This window comes from Haliotis asinina, chromosome 2, assembly GCF_037392515.1.
Source record: "Haliotis asinina isolate JCU_RB_2024 chromosome 2, JCU_Hal_asi_v2, whole genome shotgun sequence".
NCBI lineage: Eukaryota > Metazoa > Mollusca > Gastropoda > Lepetellida > Haliotidae > Haliotis > Haliotis asinina.
Genome location: NC_090281.1, coordinates 43225160 through 43240999, shown reverse-complemented (window position 1 = coordinate 43240999; position 15840 = coordinate 43225160). Strand labels below are relative to the sequence as shown.

The following is a 15840-nucleotide window of genomic DNA, read 5'->3' as shown; positions in this document are numbered from 1 at the left end:
CCTGGGGAGTTTTGTGGAGAAATTTGGAGGAATTATCACAGGAGAAGTGGAAACACATTTTTAGTGTTGGTGAAATATGTGAAAACATTCAGGTCATACAAATCTAGGGTGAAGACTCTCTGGGCTTACAAGAGATAGACTTATCACGAGATTGTTTTTATTTGGAGTGAGAAAGTTATCAGCGAGATTATAAAAACATCACACCTGTTGGCAATTGCTTCCTCCTCGAGGTCTAATCTCCGATCTCCGGGAATCTTTCATCTCTTGGTTAGCCAGACCATCACAGGTTGGCTTGAGCAGTCTGACTATCAGGAAATGAAAGCAACTTTCATGATTGGGGTTCATTTCATAATGACCAGGTGGAAAATTCGATCGGTTGAATTTTTATGGAAAGTGTGTTAATTTCCACGAGGAATAGATGCCCAATACATCATTAGAGAGTCCCTTGAGGAAAACCTTGAACATTCATTTTAGAATGAAGGAATCTGATCAGGTATTTTATGATGGTATTGAATTTATTGCTAATATAAAAGTCAATTGTGGATTCCCTTTCTAAATTTCATATTCATGAAAAAGAAAATTTTGACAGATATTATCCTGAAAAAGCTGTATGGACCTGTCTGGTTTCTTCATAAAAGTAATTGCCTTTTGCCTGGATAAGTTTGATCTCCTGTTTGGAAGCTGCTTAAAAGATGTCAGTAGTTTTAAAAAGGAGGTTAAGAATTTACATACAGTCTGACCACAAGTGATTGTGACATTTGGTAAGGTTGTTGCATGTATTGGCATCATTGAGAACACATCCTGGGATTTTTTCTCAGCAAATTTTGAAAACATCTAATTGCAGCTTTGATATGCTGAAATTCTGACCCCATATCCTGGTCATCCTGTGACAGCTGCCTGACCCATGCTTCCACAGCATTGTGTCCAAGATGCTTCCAGCATGAACTTGAGATTAATCCTCAGATTAAAGAAATGAAGAGTAGTTTCTGTACACTGTACTGTGTTGTTTCCAGGGTGTCAGCCAAGGGAGCCAGGAGTCACTGGAGAAGAGATCTAGTCTCCCACGGATGAAGAGTTATGATGCTGTAGTGTTCGATGTTCTCAAAGTGTCCCCTGATGACTTTGCTGTGAGTAAACCTGCATTACACAACACTTTACTTTCTAAAATGTTGTTCATGAGCTTTCTTTATGGTGCTTTGTATCTTCTTTTTTTCATGAGCATCAGGAATAGACAAAATTGACTAAGAGTCCTGCTTGTGTAGTGTTGTTCCTGTTGTCCATTTAGTTTTCGTATTTTGCCAAATGTAGAACTATTTTGTTCTGTTTTCAGAGTCAGATAACACTCCTAGATTTGCCAGTTTTCCAGTCCATCGAACCTGATGTAAGTAAATGGTTTCATTTACAACTTACTGTTCAAAAGTATTTTGTGGAGATGTTGAATGGAAGGATCTGCTTGAGGCAGTGCAAGTAACATACCAATAATGTCTCCAAATATTTCATTTCCCACCCATATGTGAGTGTATTCAAACTGAGCCTGATGAAACAATAACTTAGTGTCTGTATGCTGGCTTGTACATGATAAGCGGAAATGTGGAAAATGTACAACCCAGATTGACTTGACCTCGAATGGAGAATGTGATACAGTTGACACACCTATGAGCATTGTGTGACGCCTGCGTGTAGTGTATCGAGTGGTGTCTACTGAGGTAGTCTGACTCATCCACATTTCTTATCTGGAAGACTATGCAGTAATGTAGTGACTGTTCATATTGTCAAGTGATGTAGTGGCAACAGTAATGTAGTGACTGTTCATATTGCCAAGTGATGTAGTGGCAACAGTAATGTAGTGACTGTTCATATTGTCAAGTGATGTAGTGGCAACAGTAATGTAGTGACTGTTCTCAAGTTCTGTAGTAACTGTGCTCAAGTAATAAATTGACTATGCTCTTATGCTCAAGTAAGGCATAGTCTGTTTGCAGTGAAAACAAAAGACAGAATAAAAGGGGTGAAAAAGCCACCAAAAGTAATTATGACTTCTTTAAATATCCTCGAGTGACAGTTAGCATACACATGGTTTTGGATGGACCTAATGCAGCAGGAAACCATGTGTTTGGAAAGTGGCATTATCTGTCCTCAGTTTCTCAGTCTGTCTTAGTTTGTGTTTCAGTGTGGAACTAGTTCATTTCACTTGTACATCAACCATAATCTACCTCCTTGTCTAACAGGCAGGAAAGTTAGGGTAACTTTTGAATGAGCAATCTATCTCCTTCAGCAAGAGGTGTTTGAGGTACTGTAATCATCCCTGGAATGATAGAAGAATGCGTGAAGTGCTCTTGGCAACATTTGTCAGCTTCCCCGGAATTATAGTAATGAGTTACATAGGCGTACATTTCATTGTAGATAGTTTTCAATTTCAGGGTTTACATGTTTATCATTGTCAATTCCAGGAGCTTACATCATGTGCTTGGACAACTAAGGAGAAGCTCATCAAAGCCCCCAATGTCGTCGCTTTCACCAGGAGATTCAACCATGTAAGTTACATGTTCATTTCAACGCAGCAGATTTCTGAAGTAGCATCTCTCATTAGACATCATCTGTAGAAACTGTATAAATTTGGTGAAATTGGCACTCCTTTCTGTCAACTTGGATATTTCACTTCAACATATTACCTGCAATTAGAATGTAAAACATGGATCTGAAATAAACAACCTGCCATGTTTCAAACACAGCAGAGTCAAGAAGTCTGTCAGAATCGATGCCAAACTTGTCAGCAATGGACTGTTGGATGTGTAATCTTGAATAAGTCACAAGCACTATGCATTCAAAGTTTCACTCATGAAATACACACAAGGATCTAATAACAACTTTTTGCTAAAATACCCTTCAGCTGTGCAAACCAAACCCTTGTATGTTCTTCAGGGTCGTGAATGAAATGTACGATCTTGGCAGTGTGCCAAGTACCTATGAGGATTTCCTTTCAGTAATCGATTTCATGTCTGGCTTAACCAACTGGCTCGTTTGAAGCACTAACCTAACATTACTGACAAGCAAAGGTGTTATTATCGCAGCTATGAAGGTAACGATAATAACTACTCCTAAACCAAAATATTTGGGCTAATAGAAGACATGTTTCCATTTCAGCAAACTGCATGTGCTTTTAGTGTCTGAAATTAAAACTTTTTAGCAACTCATTTTCCTTGCTGTGGATTTCGACAGTCAATAAATTTAATGAGTGTTCAGGTGGCTGACTCTGACACCTGATGCGCAGCGTCTACCCTTGGCCTTAGGTTAACTAAATATGTTCAGAATAAATATATTTTTCTTTTATGTAAATATTGTAAAGAATACGCAATGCCTTTCAAAATGTAACTGATGTTATATGTGGGATTGCAGTTTATTCGTTTAACAGTTTATTTTTAGTACTTATTGGCATCCATTCTTCAAACCCACACTCTCAGTGTCTCACACCGAGGTGCCAAATTTCTGCTACAGAGAACTGGGGTATTGCCCACTCTGCCACAGAGGCTTTGACAACTTAAATATTCCAAAAAACATTGACCCTTTTAAAATGTGTTTGCTTGTATCATTATTCATGTGGACTCTCTTCCAGGTCAACTTCTGGGTACAGAAGGAGATATTAAACTGCCAAACGCTAAAAACCCGAGCTGAGGTCCTGTCTCATTTTATCAAGATCGCAAAGGTATGTTACAACAGATATGTGGAATAATTGTGTGAATGGTGTTCAAGGATGTGTTTAATCAACTTAAATATTTTAAAGTTCCATAGCAAATTTCAAGCACCTTGACTACATACCAGTACCATAGGTCTTTTCTTGGGTGCACAGTTATTGTTGGGGAAAATCCACACGAAAAGGTATTGGTGAGGCCTTTTGCCTGTAACTTTCACTTCTCAGAGTAAGGGCCATTTTAGGAAATAGGCAAAGAATATGTTATTGAAGTTCTGGAAGCCAGGGAGTATATCAGTCATGACAAGCAGGAAACTTTGTTACGTTTATGTTTTATTGACTTGATGTTCATTTCACATCTATTTCACATTTTTCAGAAACTTCTTGACCTTAACAACCTACATGCAGTTATGGCGGTGATTTCCGCGTTGCAGAGTGCTGCCGTGTTCCGTCTGTCACGGACATGGATGGTAAGTTTGGATCAAAGTCATATGTATTCACATCTCCTCCAATACAAACATCCAAAGTTTCCATGTATTGTTTTATCATTTTGTTTCATACGGAGGAGTCTGTAATTATGTGCTGTCAACATCATTATTCTGGTGTATTCCCATGACCGTCACATGACATCAGTCACCAAGAGGATCGTATGGTGATCTCATGACTTGTGTTTTTCGTGGATTGTTTCATGACCAAACTATATCTGGATTATATGTCTGAGAGGTGATCATGTCTTGGCTGCAGAGTTGTTGCTGGAAAATTACAGACATTGTTTTTAAAATGTTCAGTCATTACATGACTCTAACATCATCATAATATCCTATTAATGCATCATGATATTGTAAAATCAGTCAATACTCTCCAGGATTCAGGAATTGCCGTCAAAGGATCAGTAGAATATAAATGATATTGGTGAAATGAGTTGGTGTTACCAAAACTATACAAGTTATCCATGCAAGGCAGCACGCTCATTATTATACTGCAGTATTCAGGAATTCCCTTCAAAGGATCAGTAGAATCTTGATTTAGTATCATGCAGATCTCTCCTTCCTGCACAATCCGTTAATAAAACAACACCTGTGAAGAACATGACTGAAGGGCTTCCCATGTTCCAAATCCCGTTGAATATTTAGAAGATCAAACAATCTGCCAACAAAACAACAGTTACCTTGGAAAAGCCAAATACCAATGGAGGTTCTCTCTGTCCACGTGAAACCCAATAAGTTGGAAGAAAACCTTGAAACATTAACTACCACTGAGTGGAAGTGATTGGTATTTGCTGACTCAGTACTTTCTGTTTGTGTTGGTATTATAGTCCAGGTGGTATTCACCATCAAGACGTAGCCTTATAAACCAATACAAACCCTGAAATGCTGGCAGAAAAAATTCAATCAGTGTTTTGTATCCTGAGGGGTTTTGATGTGTGTTTTAGCAGCATTTAGTGCCCATGCATGAATAACAAATCCAAGCATGGTTGAGAGTCCTTGTTTTAAAATGCCCAACTCCTTGCTTAAATGGTGATCAACTGTTTGCCAGGTTTCTGAGCAAATATGTAAATTTCTTGCCCAATGTTGGATGGTTATTTGATGGTGTTTGTAAAGGCAACACAACCCCATCCTTCACATATGATGATTTTGTTTTGCCATCGATTTGGCCGATAAATCCTGTGGTTTTGTAATCATGGACCTCTGACTGAACTAGTAAGTGGGTCAGCGTCCATCTAAACTGTCAATATTGACAAGTCTGATTTTGGTCTAGTAAGCAATTTGTGCAACGTTATACAAAGGACTAACCCTGTTTGATTTAATATACCTCTAGACCTATCACAAAAGGGAGATTGATTGTCTGTAATCAATTTCACTGATGTGTATTTCATTGCCTGTCAGTCATACTTGATGTTTCGGTAATAGCATATACAGCAAATTCAGTTTAGATTCAGTGAGTTTAGATAATTTGTATGAGGTAGTCATTACCATTTGTGTTTTGATCCATATAATCACCTTGATTCCAGTAGCATGTAGCCCAAATTGGATTGTGTCTGTTTCTGATTTGTAACCATCATCAAACATAAAATACACAATCAAAGAAAATTAAAGATTTTTTTTCATGACATCAGTTGGACTGATGTGCCAGATTGACAGTAGTCATTTTAAAAAGTCATCTTTTCATATGTGTATAATTTGATAAGAAGAAAACATGGGTATTTTCTGTTTTAACTCACCATACAGATACAATTAGGGAACTTAACAGTAAAATCTGTTAATATCAGCAGCTACTGAAACAAAACATGATTTCATAGGATGTTATTCATTTCACACACTAATTGAAGAAGCATACATAATGTCCAAGAATCCAATTACAGAATCTTTTAAAAGTAAAAATACATTGTCTAGGTTGCTGTGACTCTACAACACAGTTGGCCAGCAATCAATACGCGTGAGTGATGTATTTACAAACGCTGTTACAATTACATTGCGCAAGGTCAAATTAGATTGGTTGTACGTGTATGGTTGATATGTATCTAAAAGCAATGCTTCCTGTTATTTGTTTCTAACAGTTAGGAAACAAGGCTGGTATAAAACCATGCTACCCAGGTAATGGTCGTATATTTCCATATAAACAACATGTCAATTTCCCCTGACATTTAGTTACACCATTCAGCCTGGCTGCATCCCCTCCAAGAGTAGTTGTGAGGAGGACGTCCTCTGATTATAGAGACAAGAATGTTTGTAATTGGGTCATGAAGGAAGATAATTGGTCATTAGATGGATTCTTTTTGTGCTTATTTTCATTTCAGAAGTTATTTTTAGATTGTTTTCCTTGATCAACGTTGTATGCTTTTGAAAATACTTGTAATGAAGCCAACATGTGTTGTGAGTTAGAGGGTGATGATGCCTTTGGTTGTGGATAATTAGATCCAATGTTCTGTAAGAAAATTATTACCATAAGATCATTTTATCCGAAATAGTAGTGTTGTACCAAAACTCCCTGGACAGACTTGGCTGGGTTAGCGTAGTTTCAGACCCTGGTAACATCTCTCAAGTCATCGTAGTTTCGATGATTGCGTTGTTGAAACAACCAAACTTGATGACATTAGTCTGTACAGCTGTCATCAATAGTCTTACGGTTAAAATAGAAAATCAATAATTGTTTCTTTCAGATGCTGTCTAAGAAAGACAAATCAATGTATGAAAAGATGGCAGACTTGTTTTCTGAGAACAGTAATCGACAGAAGTTGCGAGATTACATGGAGAATGTCAAGCTCCCATGTATTCCATATCTAGGTAAGTTGCAGCACTGTTCACAGATGCATAGGGAGGACCACTTTCACTGAGCCCTAGGCAGTGTCACAGACAGTTTGTATTTGTTACAGTATCCTCATTACCAAAAAAAAAGAAAAAGAAAAAAAGAGGCAAAAGGAATAAAATGCTATGGAAAATTGATTATTCAGCTGAATGTCATGTCAAGTCAACTATTTATTTAACACAACATTTTTCAGTTTATTGTTTCAACCAAGGTTCCAACTGAAAATGTGTTCCTATTTAACAGCCACATTGAGAAAGGGAAAGTGACCTCAATGTCAGGAGTTGGGAGGGGTCGTTCTCACCTGCAAAAACAAATTCTCTTCAGTAAAGTTATGAGTAAAATCAGAACAAGTTCCCGCACTGGACATTATCAATAAACACACATAGTAATTATCATTGTTGATACATATTAAGATCAGATCAAAGAGTTTGCTTTGATGTTATGTTTGTTGCTCGGCATATATTTTGTGTTTGCATTTGAAGGAGGGTGAAGATTTTAGTCATCTTAAAAGAGTAATTAGGGTATGTGGAAGGATATTAATGCTTGAGGGAGAGGACTGAACATATCTCCACCTCATTTCACCTGGTCGCTCATTAACTAATACATTACAGTGTAATGTCCGTCTTAAAGTGGGCCCAATCAGCCAGGATTACTCGTCAATTACATGTCCATCATTCAAGTGAGACATACATATCATTTTTCCTGTAGGGTTGTATATTGCAAACTGATAATGTTCACCAGATGGCAGTTTGAAGTCTTATCATTAACAAGCTAATCCAACTAATGCTGATGTAAATTGCTAATCAGGCAGGATAAACTAAGTTACAGTTGTGATTGCAAGATTAGTTTTGGACTCAAATGACATGAGGTATGCGACTTACTGTCCGTGAATTTCATTGGATACCATTTCAGGAATTAATGTCAATTGCAAAAATGCATAAAAACTGGAATAATCATATCTGACATTTGTATATTTCAAGTATTTTAGGAAATAAATCTGTGTAGTGATGAGCTGTGACAGGTATTTCAACATAAAAGCATCATGGAAATTTTGATGTTTATTTCATCATATTTCATGGACAGCATATGTATTTCTAGCCAAGAGAATTAAACCCAAGTTTGCATAACGAACGATGATATTAGGCTGTGTCATGATGACTGCTGATGGTGAGTCAGTGGGAGACCCTGGGGCATATTGTTCACATTGCCTGATGGAATATTGATTGTCATTGTGATGAGCCAGACAGTCCTGGCTTCTTAACAACTAGTCATACTTCTAGTGTAAGCCTAAGCCTTCTGTGGAACAACTGTACTGCACGCTCTGAATATATCATGTTTCTGGTAGATTATAACAAGAATTCTTTGCTAGAAAGGTAAAAACATAATTTTAGTTTGCTGTAATTAATTACTGAATTAGTAAAGCTAACCAGACCTTTTTTCTGTTTTTCTGTGTTGAAGTGTGTTAGGTACACAAACCTCAGCCCATGTTTAAAAAATACATCTCTTAACAAATATTTTCTTCAAATCTTGATAGTATATATTTTGCACATTTCATGTTACATTGTTAGATAAATGATGGTTGATTTCAGGGTTGTACCTGACTGACTTGATCTACATTGACGTTGCACATCCCCACCATGGTGGTATGGAGAGTCCACCTCGCAGACTTCAGATGAACAACATCCTGCGAGTCATAGCAGACTTCCAACAGTCACAGTATGGTATGCACAACCTATACACAGATGGTCACTGCATGTACAACTTTTTTTGTGTCTTTTTTTTTTTTTTTTTTTTCCTTTCAGGATTGATATCAGAAATAATGATAGATGAGTAGTTCCATATGGTGAGAGAGATTTTGTGCCAGCTATTTCATGTTTTATGTACTGTGATGTCAGGGAAACATAATCATGAGATATTAACCCTGTATATATTCAATATCATCATTTAGCCATTAGACGAGACTTACAGGTTCACACATTACAGATGTCCACTATGGACCAACAGATCACAGCAGGGTTAAAAGTTGAACTTTCTAAGATGCATTTTCAGATGAATGAATGTTTGCATAAGAACAGATAATAACATGAAAGGTCATTTATCTTTTTAGCATTTCTCACTTCAGCCTAGATTATTTACAAAAACCTATAAACCAAGAAATACCAAAATTTCTAACCTGGATTCGTAACTGAAGCTGTTTTGGTGATGTTTATATTGTTGTCCTGGTGTGTTTGCAGACCATCTGCCAGTGTTGGAGCATGTACAGAACTACCTGAAGTCAGTTCGCTACATTGAGGAGCTCCAAAAGTTTGTGGAGGATGACAATTACAAGTAAGCTCTGGACCATTTTTACATCTCCCACTCATTGACGCAGTCTGTTGTGGACCCTGGTTCAGTGTTAAACAGGGGTGGTTGGGAAGCCTAGTGGTTAAAGCATTTGCTAGTCATGCCGAAGACTTGTTGATTCCCCATATGGATACAATGTGGGAAGCCTGTTCCTCGTCATGATATTGCTGGAATATTGCAGCATAAAACTAAGCTCACTCTCTGACTTAATTTTTAACATCCATTGACTTTTCCATGTCTAACTGCCTGGTAGTAGTGATTTTGTCTTTTGCTGTAGTGTTTATAAATGCTATCTAGTTATATTTTGTGGATGTGTTGACATGATTGTCGATGTTGCAGGTTATCCCTGAAACTGGAGCCTCCTCACTCCCAGTCTAATTCCTCGTCCCGCGAGGATGTCAGTTCCCATCACCATGTGCCAGCTTCCCCCTCCACAGAACCACGCAACATGCTCTCACCTGGAGCCGGCTCCAAGTTCGCACCCTCACACAGGAAGTCACGCAGCTTAAGCGCTAAGTATGTATTATTAGCACTCAGTGACTAAATAATGCATAATAATGCATCTTCACAGAGAAAATCACATAGCTTTAGCACTGAGTAGATATTTTTAGCCTTCTAAGCATTGTAATTGTTACATATGACCTATGTATCCTCCCATGGAAAGTGACGCATGTTTTGTGCTAAGTAGATACTTTCAGTATTCTTACATTTGGTCAACTGTCACAAGAATATAGCTGCATGTTAACCAAACTTTGACACCACAACTGTTGTTGGTGTGCCTTTTTATATGGAGCCTGGTTTCTCTGCTTATTGCTGTGATGGACAGTAGAGGTGAACCACTGTTATAGACAGCAGAGACATGCAGCGTAGGGAGCTTCCTGCAGCAGCAGTATAATATAAACTTAGGGTTTTCTCTCTGCTTGGCAAGTGGATTTTCTCATTGAAGCAGATATTTGATGTATCTGTAAAATACATACAATTGCCAAAGTGTGAATGGTTGGAAAGATGTTGTTGACTAATAAGATATTCACTGTTTCAGTTTCATGAGCTGCACCCACCCCCAGGCTGACCGCACATACAGCCTCCCCTCACGCACCACCGCACCCTATGTCCAGGGCATCCGGCACCTCCTGGATGACAGCGTCCTGGAGGAGTCGCCATGTGCCTCCAGCGATGGATCCGTCTGTAGTAAATTTCAAAATTGTAAGTCATTTTTTGTGGAGTCATTTGTAAGTTCAAGTCAGGAATAACTTTTGACATTGATGTTTGATGAGTATTTGCAGTTATATACAATGTACTCATTTTGCAACAGTAAGTCTATGATGATTTTTTTTATCAAGATCCATATTAGTCCAGCTTTTTCTCCATGATGTTGTCCTGTTCCCCTGTCCTGGATCCTGTCTGATCCAGACTTGATTACTTACAGACTGCAGCCATCAAGCTGGAATATTGTAGAGTGTGGCATAAAATCAAACTCACTCAGTCACTCATATGATCATAAAATGAATGTATTTTCATAATTATCATGTTGATAATTTCAGTCGAAGGTAGAGAGCACTTAGATTCCACATCTAGTGAACCAGAGTCATTCTGGCCCAACAAAGACAGGTAGGTGTACGTTTCAGATATTGTTTTAGGTGCTAACTGATTTTACTTTAAAGAGGCAATTTTTCTCTCAGTTTTTAGGCCTCATTGTACATGTTTGCTGAGCGAGTGAAATGCTTATTTCACATTTATGTTGTCAATTCAGTGTGCATTTCCACGACTCTGAGGAACCCCCAGAAGCCATATTCCAGGCCAGTTTTACATGTGAAAGCTGTTTGAAGAGGAAGACACTGCTCAAGGAAGGAAAGAAACCAACGGTATGCTTCAATAGCACTTTCTATAACAAGCTGTGTCATCAGCTGGGATTCTGTAGGGAATGAGACCATCCCCATTAACTGTGACAACTCTTACCCTAACTTTAAGGTCACTGTGACATTGCTGACCTACTGCTGCAAGTGACATTACTGGTCACCTGAACATGGTCAGTGTTATCTATAAAATTTATCTAAGATTTGAGACATGTTGATATTCCCTCTTAAGCTTGTGTCTCATAGGTGTTTTGTGGCAGTGTAACCTTCATCCCTTACTCTATGTGCTCATGCTATTCACCACCAGGTTGATTTTACCAGGGTAGAAATACTAAGTCCCAGGACGTTCACTCACAAATTCAGTAATGTTCAAGGATCACAAGTTATTACTGAACTTTTCTTACTTCAGGTGTCTTCATGGACACGGTATTGGGTCGCAATGTGGGGCACAAATCTTCTGTTCTATCCAGCAAAATCCTTACGTGGTACAGATCGCAATGCTGTGAGTATCATTCATCTATTTAGTGTTTCTTGAATCTGATGAGGAGTGAAATAGCCACTTAAGCTACCATGTTCCAACTTTAATGAATGCATTTCCAGATTTAATTTTTAGGAATTACAATGTTCTGTGTACATTTTTGTTTTGGGGTCTGTTTCAGTTTAAGTCGAATCCCAGCAAAATGATGTCAGTGGTTGGATGGATGGTGGTAATGGGAGATAATCCACTTCAACCTGATGCATTCCAGCTTACAGATCCTGTCAGGGGTAAGACTTCTCACTGTCTTTCTACACCCAAACACAACCTATTCATCATTGATTCATCCACAAGTCTGGATTATTTGAAATTCAGAAATTGTTTTCTACATTGCAATTTAAGAATTTTAAATAATAAAAGAATATTTCATAAAAATTTAGATTTCTCACCGTTAAAGAAATTTAATAAAACATTATTTGGTACCACAGTGCTGGTCATAAACACTTAACCCAGTGACCTTTTCTCTTGATTTTCACTTGTTGATGTACAGGTGTTTGTTTATTTCAGGAAATGTGTACAAATTTCGAGCGGGTTCACAATCCCAAGCCTTGCAGTGGTGCAGACACTTGAGCGAAGCATCAAAGAGGTATTCACATCGGGTGAGTTTAACACTGTCATCTCAGAAATAAATCTTATCTATATAATCAACATTATGTGAGGATTAATTTAGAAGAGGAAGTATTTGTTGCATATAAATGTTGTGAAAAATAAAAATGGTTAAACATTTTCTGGTGATTGTTTTTCAGCCTCCTGTCAATCTGATGTCGTTTGAGTGAGGCAAGAGACTGTTCTCAACATGGTTGCTCAAGTTTCATCACTGCAAGGGCTGTTATTGGTTCCGATAGTCACATGACCAGTCACCGTGGCAACTGGCAATCAGCTGGTCTGATTCTGCTGCTCCACGACTACTATCTCACTCATGAGGTTGAGGTTCATCATCATGGTTACGGGCCGACCACCCAGCAACTTGTTGCAGTGGAATCTCATTCCTAGACCATCATCCTACTTTCAGGAAACCCTCGTAGCCAATCACTCTACACTAAAATGCTCATCATGTGACTCCATCTCCCATGACAACCAACATAACCAAGCAATGTGCGCCATGGCCAGTGCAACACCGTCGTCGTCCAAGGATTGAGTGTGTCACCAGGAGGTGAAGTCGTGTAGATTACGATATAGCGACACAGTGCAGCGCTTCCAAAAACGGGTTCTATGCAATATTACCCCTTACTCGTGCCTCCTAGATAGAGACTCAGCTGGCCATCGTAGGACTATGTTGTAGGTAGTGCCATCAGCAGTGTCCCCCTTTGTTGTTAGTGTGCTCAATAAGCAATGTGCAATCCTAAACTGTGTGCGTTCTGTGATAACTACTCCCAGAGGTTGACTCTTGAAGCCGCGACACTTGAGGTCGTGACTTATTGGATTTCGTGCGAGGTTGTAGGTGATTTTATTCATTTACACATGGGATGTGCTTTTAAATGTCACGACCTCAACACTTCACAGGGAGCTTGACGTCTTCTTGGAGGAGGAATGGTTTTTAATGATGACTCAGTTAAGTGTTCATTTGGAAACCCATGTGAATTAGTATCTCAAGACTCGGACAACCAGCTTATGGTTATAGATCATGGATTGTACGATATGTGTCTTGAAGTGAATGGACAAGACTTTTAAGCTTTCTGTGCAATGCTGTACACCACTGTACTGTGGGTGTACAGAACACAGTATTTATGTGTACAGACCTCCACAAATGTGTACAAGTGGATTCTATCCCTTATGTTAGTCTTAATTCTGTGGGAAATAACATTTTCAGTTTTTGTCATCAGCAAACAAAAACATCTCCTTCAGTTTGACTATATTAATTTTATGGAAATTCAACAAAAATTTGAATTTAAGATTGAAGTCAAATTGATTCATTGCTACTGAATAAGTTAGGAAATGTAGGTTTACACTTGTTGAGGCAGAGTATTTTTCTAGTCAAAGGAAATTTTCCTAGTCTGTGAGGATGTAGTCATTAAGTTAAATATGCAACATGTCCAATTTGAAAAATAACACAACACTTCAGTGCTGTAGTCTGTCATTGAGTGCTTTTGACCCAGTTATTCTACCCAACCACTGTATTAAACAACAAAAATAATATTAAAATGATATTTAAAGACTCAAAACAGTATTAAGTATCTGCATCCCCAATTTACAGCGTTTTTACTCTTTTTTTTTTTTTTTCTTTATTTTTGATGTTTACCTTCCTTAATGGAGGTGTTTTCTTTAACGTTTTGCTTTATTCTGCATGTTAAGTGTTCACCAACTTGACCCTTGGTTCTTGATACCTATGTAATCAATGCTATATAAGTTAAGTTCAATTTGAGTGTAATATATTTATTGTAGTTAAATAATAGAATCCAATGATTAAAAAATATTAAGTTGATTATGGAACTATTTGCCTCAACTCAAAAACTAAATCTGCATAGTTTTCGAAAATGAATTCCTTTTTATAAACAAACAAATTTGGATGTAAAGTAAAGCCTTGTTAAAATAATTGGTATTTGAAGTTGAGGCAAACGTATATTACTATAAATGTGTTCTGTAGCTAGTTTGGCAGCATGCTACAACTCTCTTGATACGTGTCTATATCATGTAACCATCATATGATTCAGATATATTTGTAACAAAAAAAAAGATGTCAATACTGAATGTATATTAAGAAAAACATGCACAAAATTATAACTGTAGCTATGAAGGATTCATTCAGAAGCAGTAAACTATGAATATTAATGAGGTGTTTCTTAGTGCTATCACATGACAGGAACCTGCTATGACTGACAGGTGCTGATGTCATAAGCTGACAGTTTCTTACACCTTGCAGTCTGAACCATTTGTTTGTGATCTTTCTGTTACAGCATGTATTTTACACCAGAAATGCATCAAAATATATGGGCATATTTATATCAAAATGGTCCAGATTGCAGGATTTTGAGAAATGTCATCCCAAAGTTGATCTCTATCTTTTTTGAGTAATACTTGCATGCTGAAAAAACACACAGAAATATGGATATCACTTATGAATTTTTCAAATTTAATACTTGAAATGTATTACTCAAAAAAATGATATATTCATAATATCATCAGCTGATTTGCCTCTCAATGGGCGACATTACATGGCTTTGACAAGTACACCACTACACCCCTTTGCTTCCAAAATAGTCAGTCTTATTTATTCATCGCTTACCTGCAAGGACAGGTTATTGAGCCCTAAACATGCATTTGTATTTTTATCAACAAGATACATACACATATTTAGGGCTGTCAATAAGTTCCTGTCAGTTTGCTGGGTTTGGATAGATTTGACAAGATTGAACTCAGACACCCACGGTGAGGGCTGACTGTGCCAACAGTTACGCCCTGATCATGTGTGTTTAGTGTTAAACAAAAGGGGTGTTGTAATAACTAACCGAAAGGAGTATTGCATTCCAGTCCATGCTAAGTTCAGTTGCTTAGCAGTCTATTTTGTAACCATTATTGATATTGAAATGTACAGACTTTTTTTTTTCATGCAGTAAAAAATACTGTAAAACTCTGTATTTGTTTGTTGTTGCTACAGTTGCTATGAAACGCAACATGCCATATTTGAGATTACACAAAGGAAGCTGCATTGGCTGAGTAGGGTAAGCAGCTGTGTGCTGGCAATGAGCTGCCCAACTCGTACATTGGGGGTTCGAATCTCAGGTGCTGGAATATTGCTAAAAGCAGAGCAACACGTAACTCACTAAATGACATTGAGTATTCTGTTGCTGTGAAGATGGGGAAACAAAAACTTGATCTCCGGTTTGAATTCCAGTTTGTAACATTCAGGATTTCATGTTTGTCAGCACTCTACCAGTGTTTGTGGTAAATGTCGAAAACTGGCATCACTTTAGGTTTTGCTACCACATTAAGCTGACAGACCATATATATATATCAACAAATATTGATATAATTGATATCAATAGACACTTGCATGAGATTCTCTCTACACACACACTTGGTAGACACAATGCTCATGCTGTTGATTACTGGATTGTCTGGTCCAGACTCAATTATTTACTGACTGTCGCAATATAGCTGGAATAAATGTAAACTTACCC

At 37.8% G+C, this 15840-nt stretch overlaps 1 protein-coding gene across 5 annotated transcripts in view; it reads left to right on the top strand.

Annotated features, from left to right (window-relative positions):
• LOC137273736 (ras-specific guanine nucleotide-releasing factor RalGPS1-like) overlaps positions 1-15293 on the top strand; it is an 84221-nt gene extending 68928 nt beyond the window's left edge. For all 5 annotated transcript variants that reach the window (XM_067806547.1, XM_067806545.1, XM_067806546.1 and 2 more), the window contains 16 exons: positions 1014-1127; positions 1331-1381; positions 2448-2531; positions 3611-3700; positions 4063-4155; positions 6846-6969; positions 8581-8712; positions 9226-9319; positions 9674-9850; positions 10374-10537; positions 10876-10942; positions 11085-11196; positions 11597-11689; positions 11847-11952; positions 12230-12321; positions 12469-15293. In XM_067806547.1, the coding sequence (XP_067662648.1) occupies positions 1014-1127; positions 1331-1381; positions 2448-2531; positions 3611-3700; positions 4063-4155; positions 6846-6969; positions 8581-8712; positions 9226-9319; positions 9674-9850; positions 10374-10537; positions 10876-10942; positions 11085-11196; positions 11597-11689; positions 11847-11952; positions 12230-12321; positions 12469-12498 (1623 nt within the window). In that variant the 3' untranslated portion in view covers positions 12499-15293. The remainder of the gene's footprint in view (positions 1-1013; positions 1128-1330; positions 1382-2447; positions 2532-3610; positions 3701-4062; positions 4156-6845; positions 6970-8580; positions 8713-9225; positions 9320-9673; positions 9851-10373; positions 10538-10875; positions 10943-11084; positions 11197-11596; positions 11690-11846; positions 11953-12229; positions 12322-12468) is intronic.
• Positions 15294-15840: the final 547 nt, after the last annotated feature.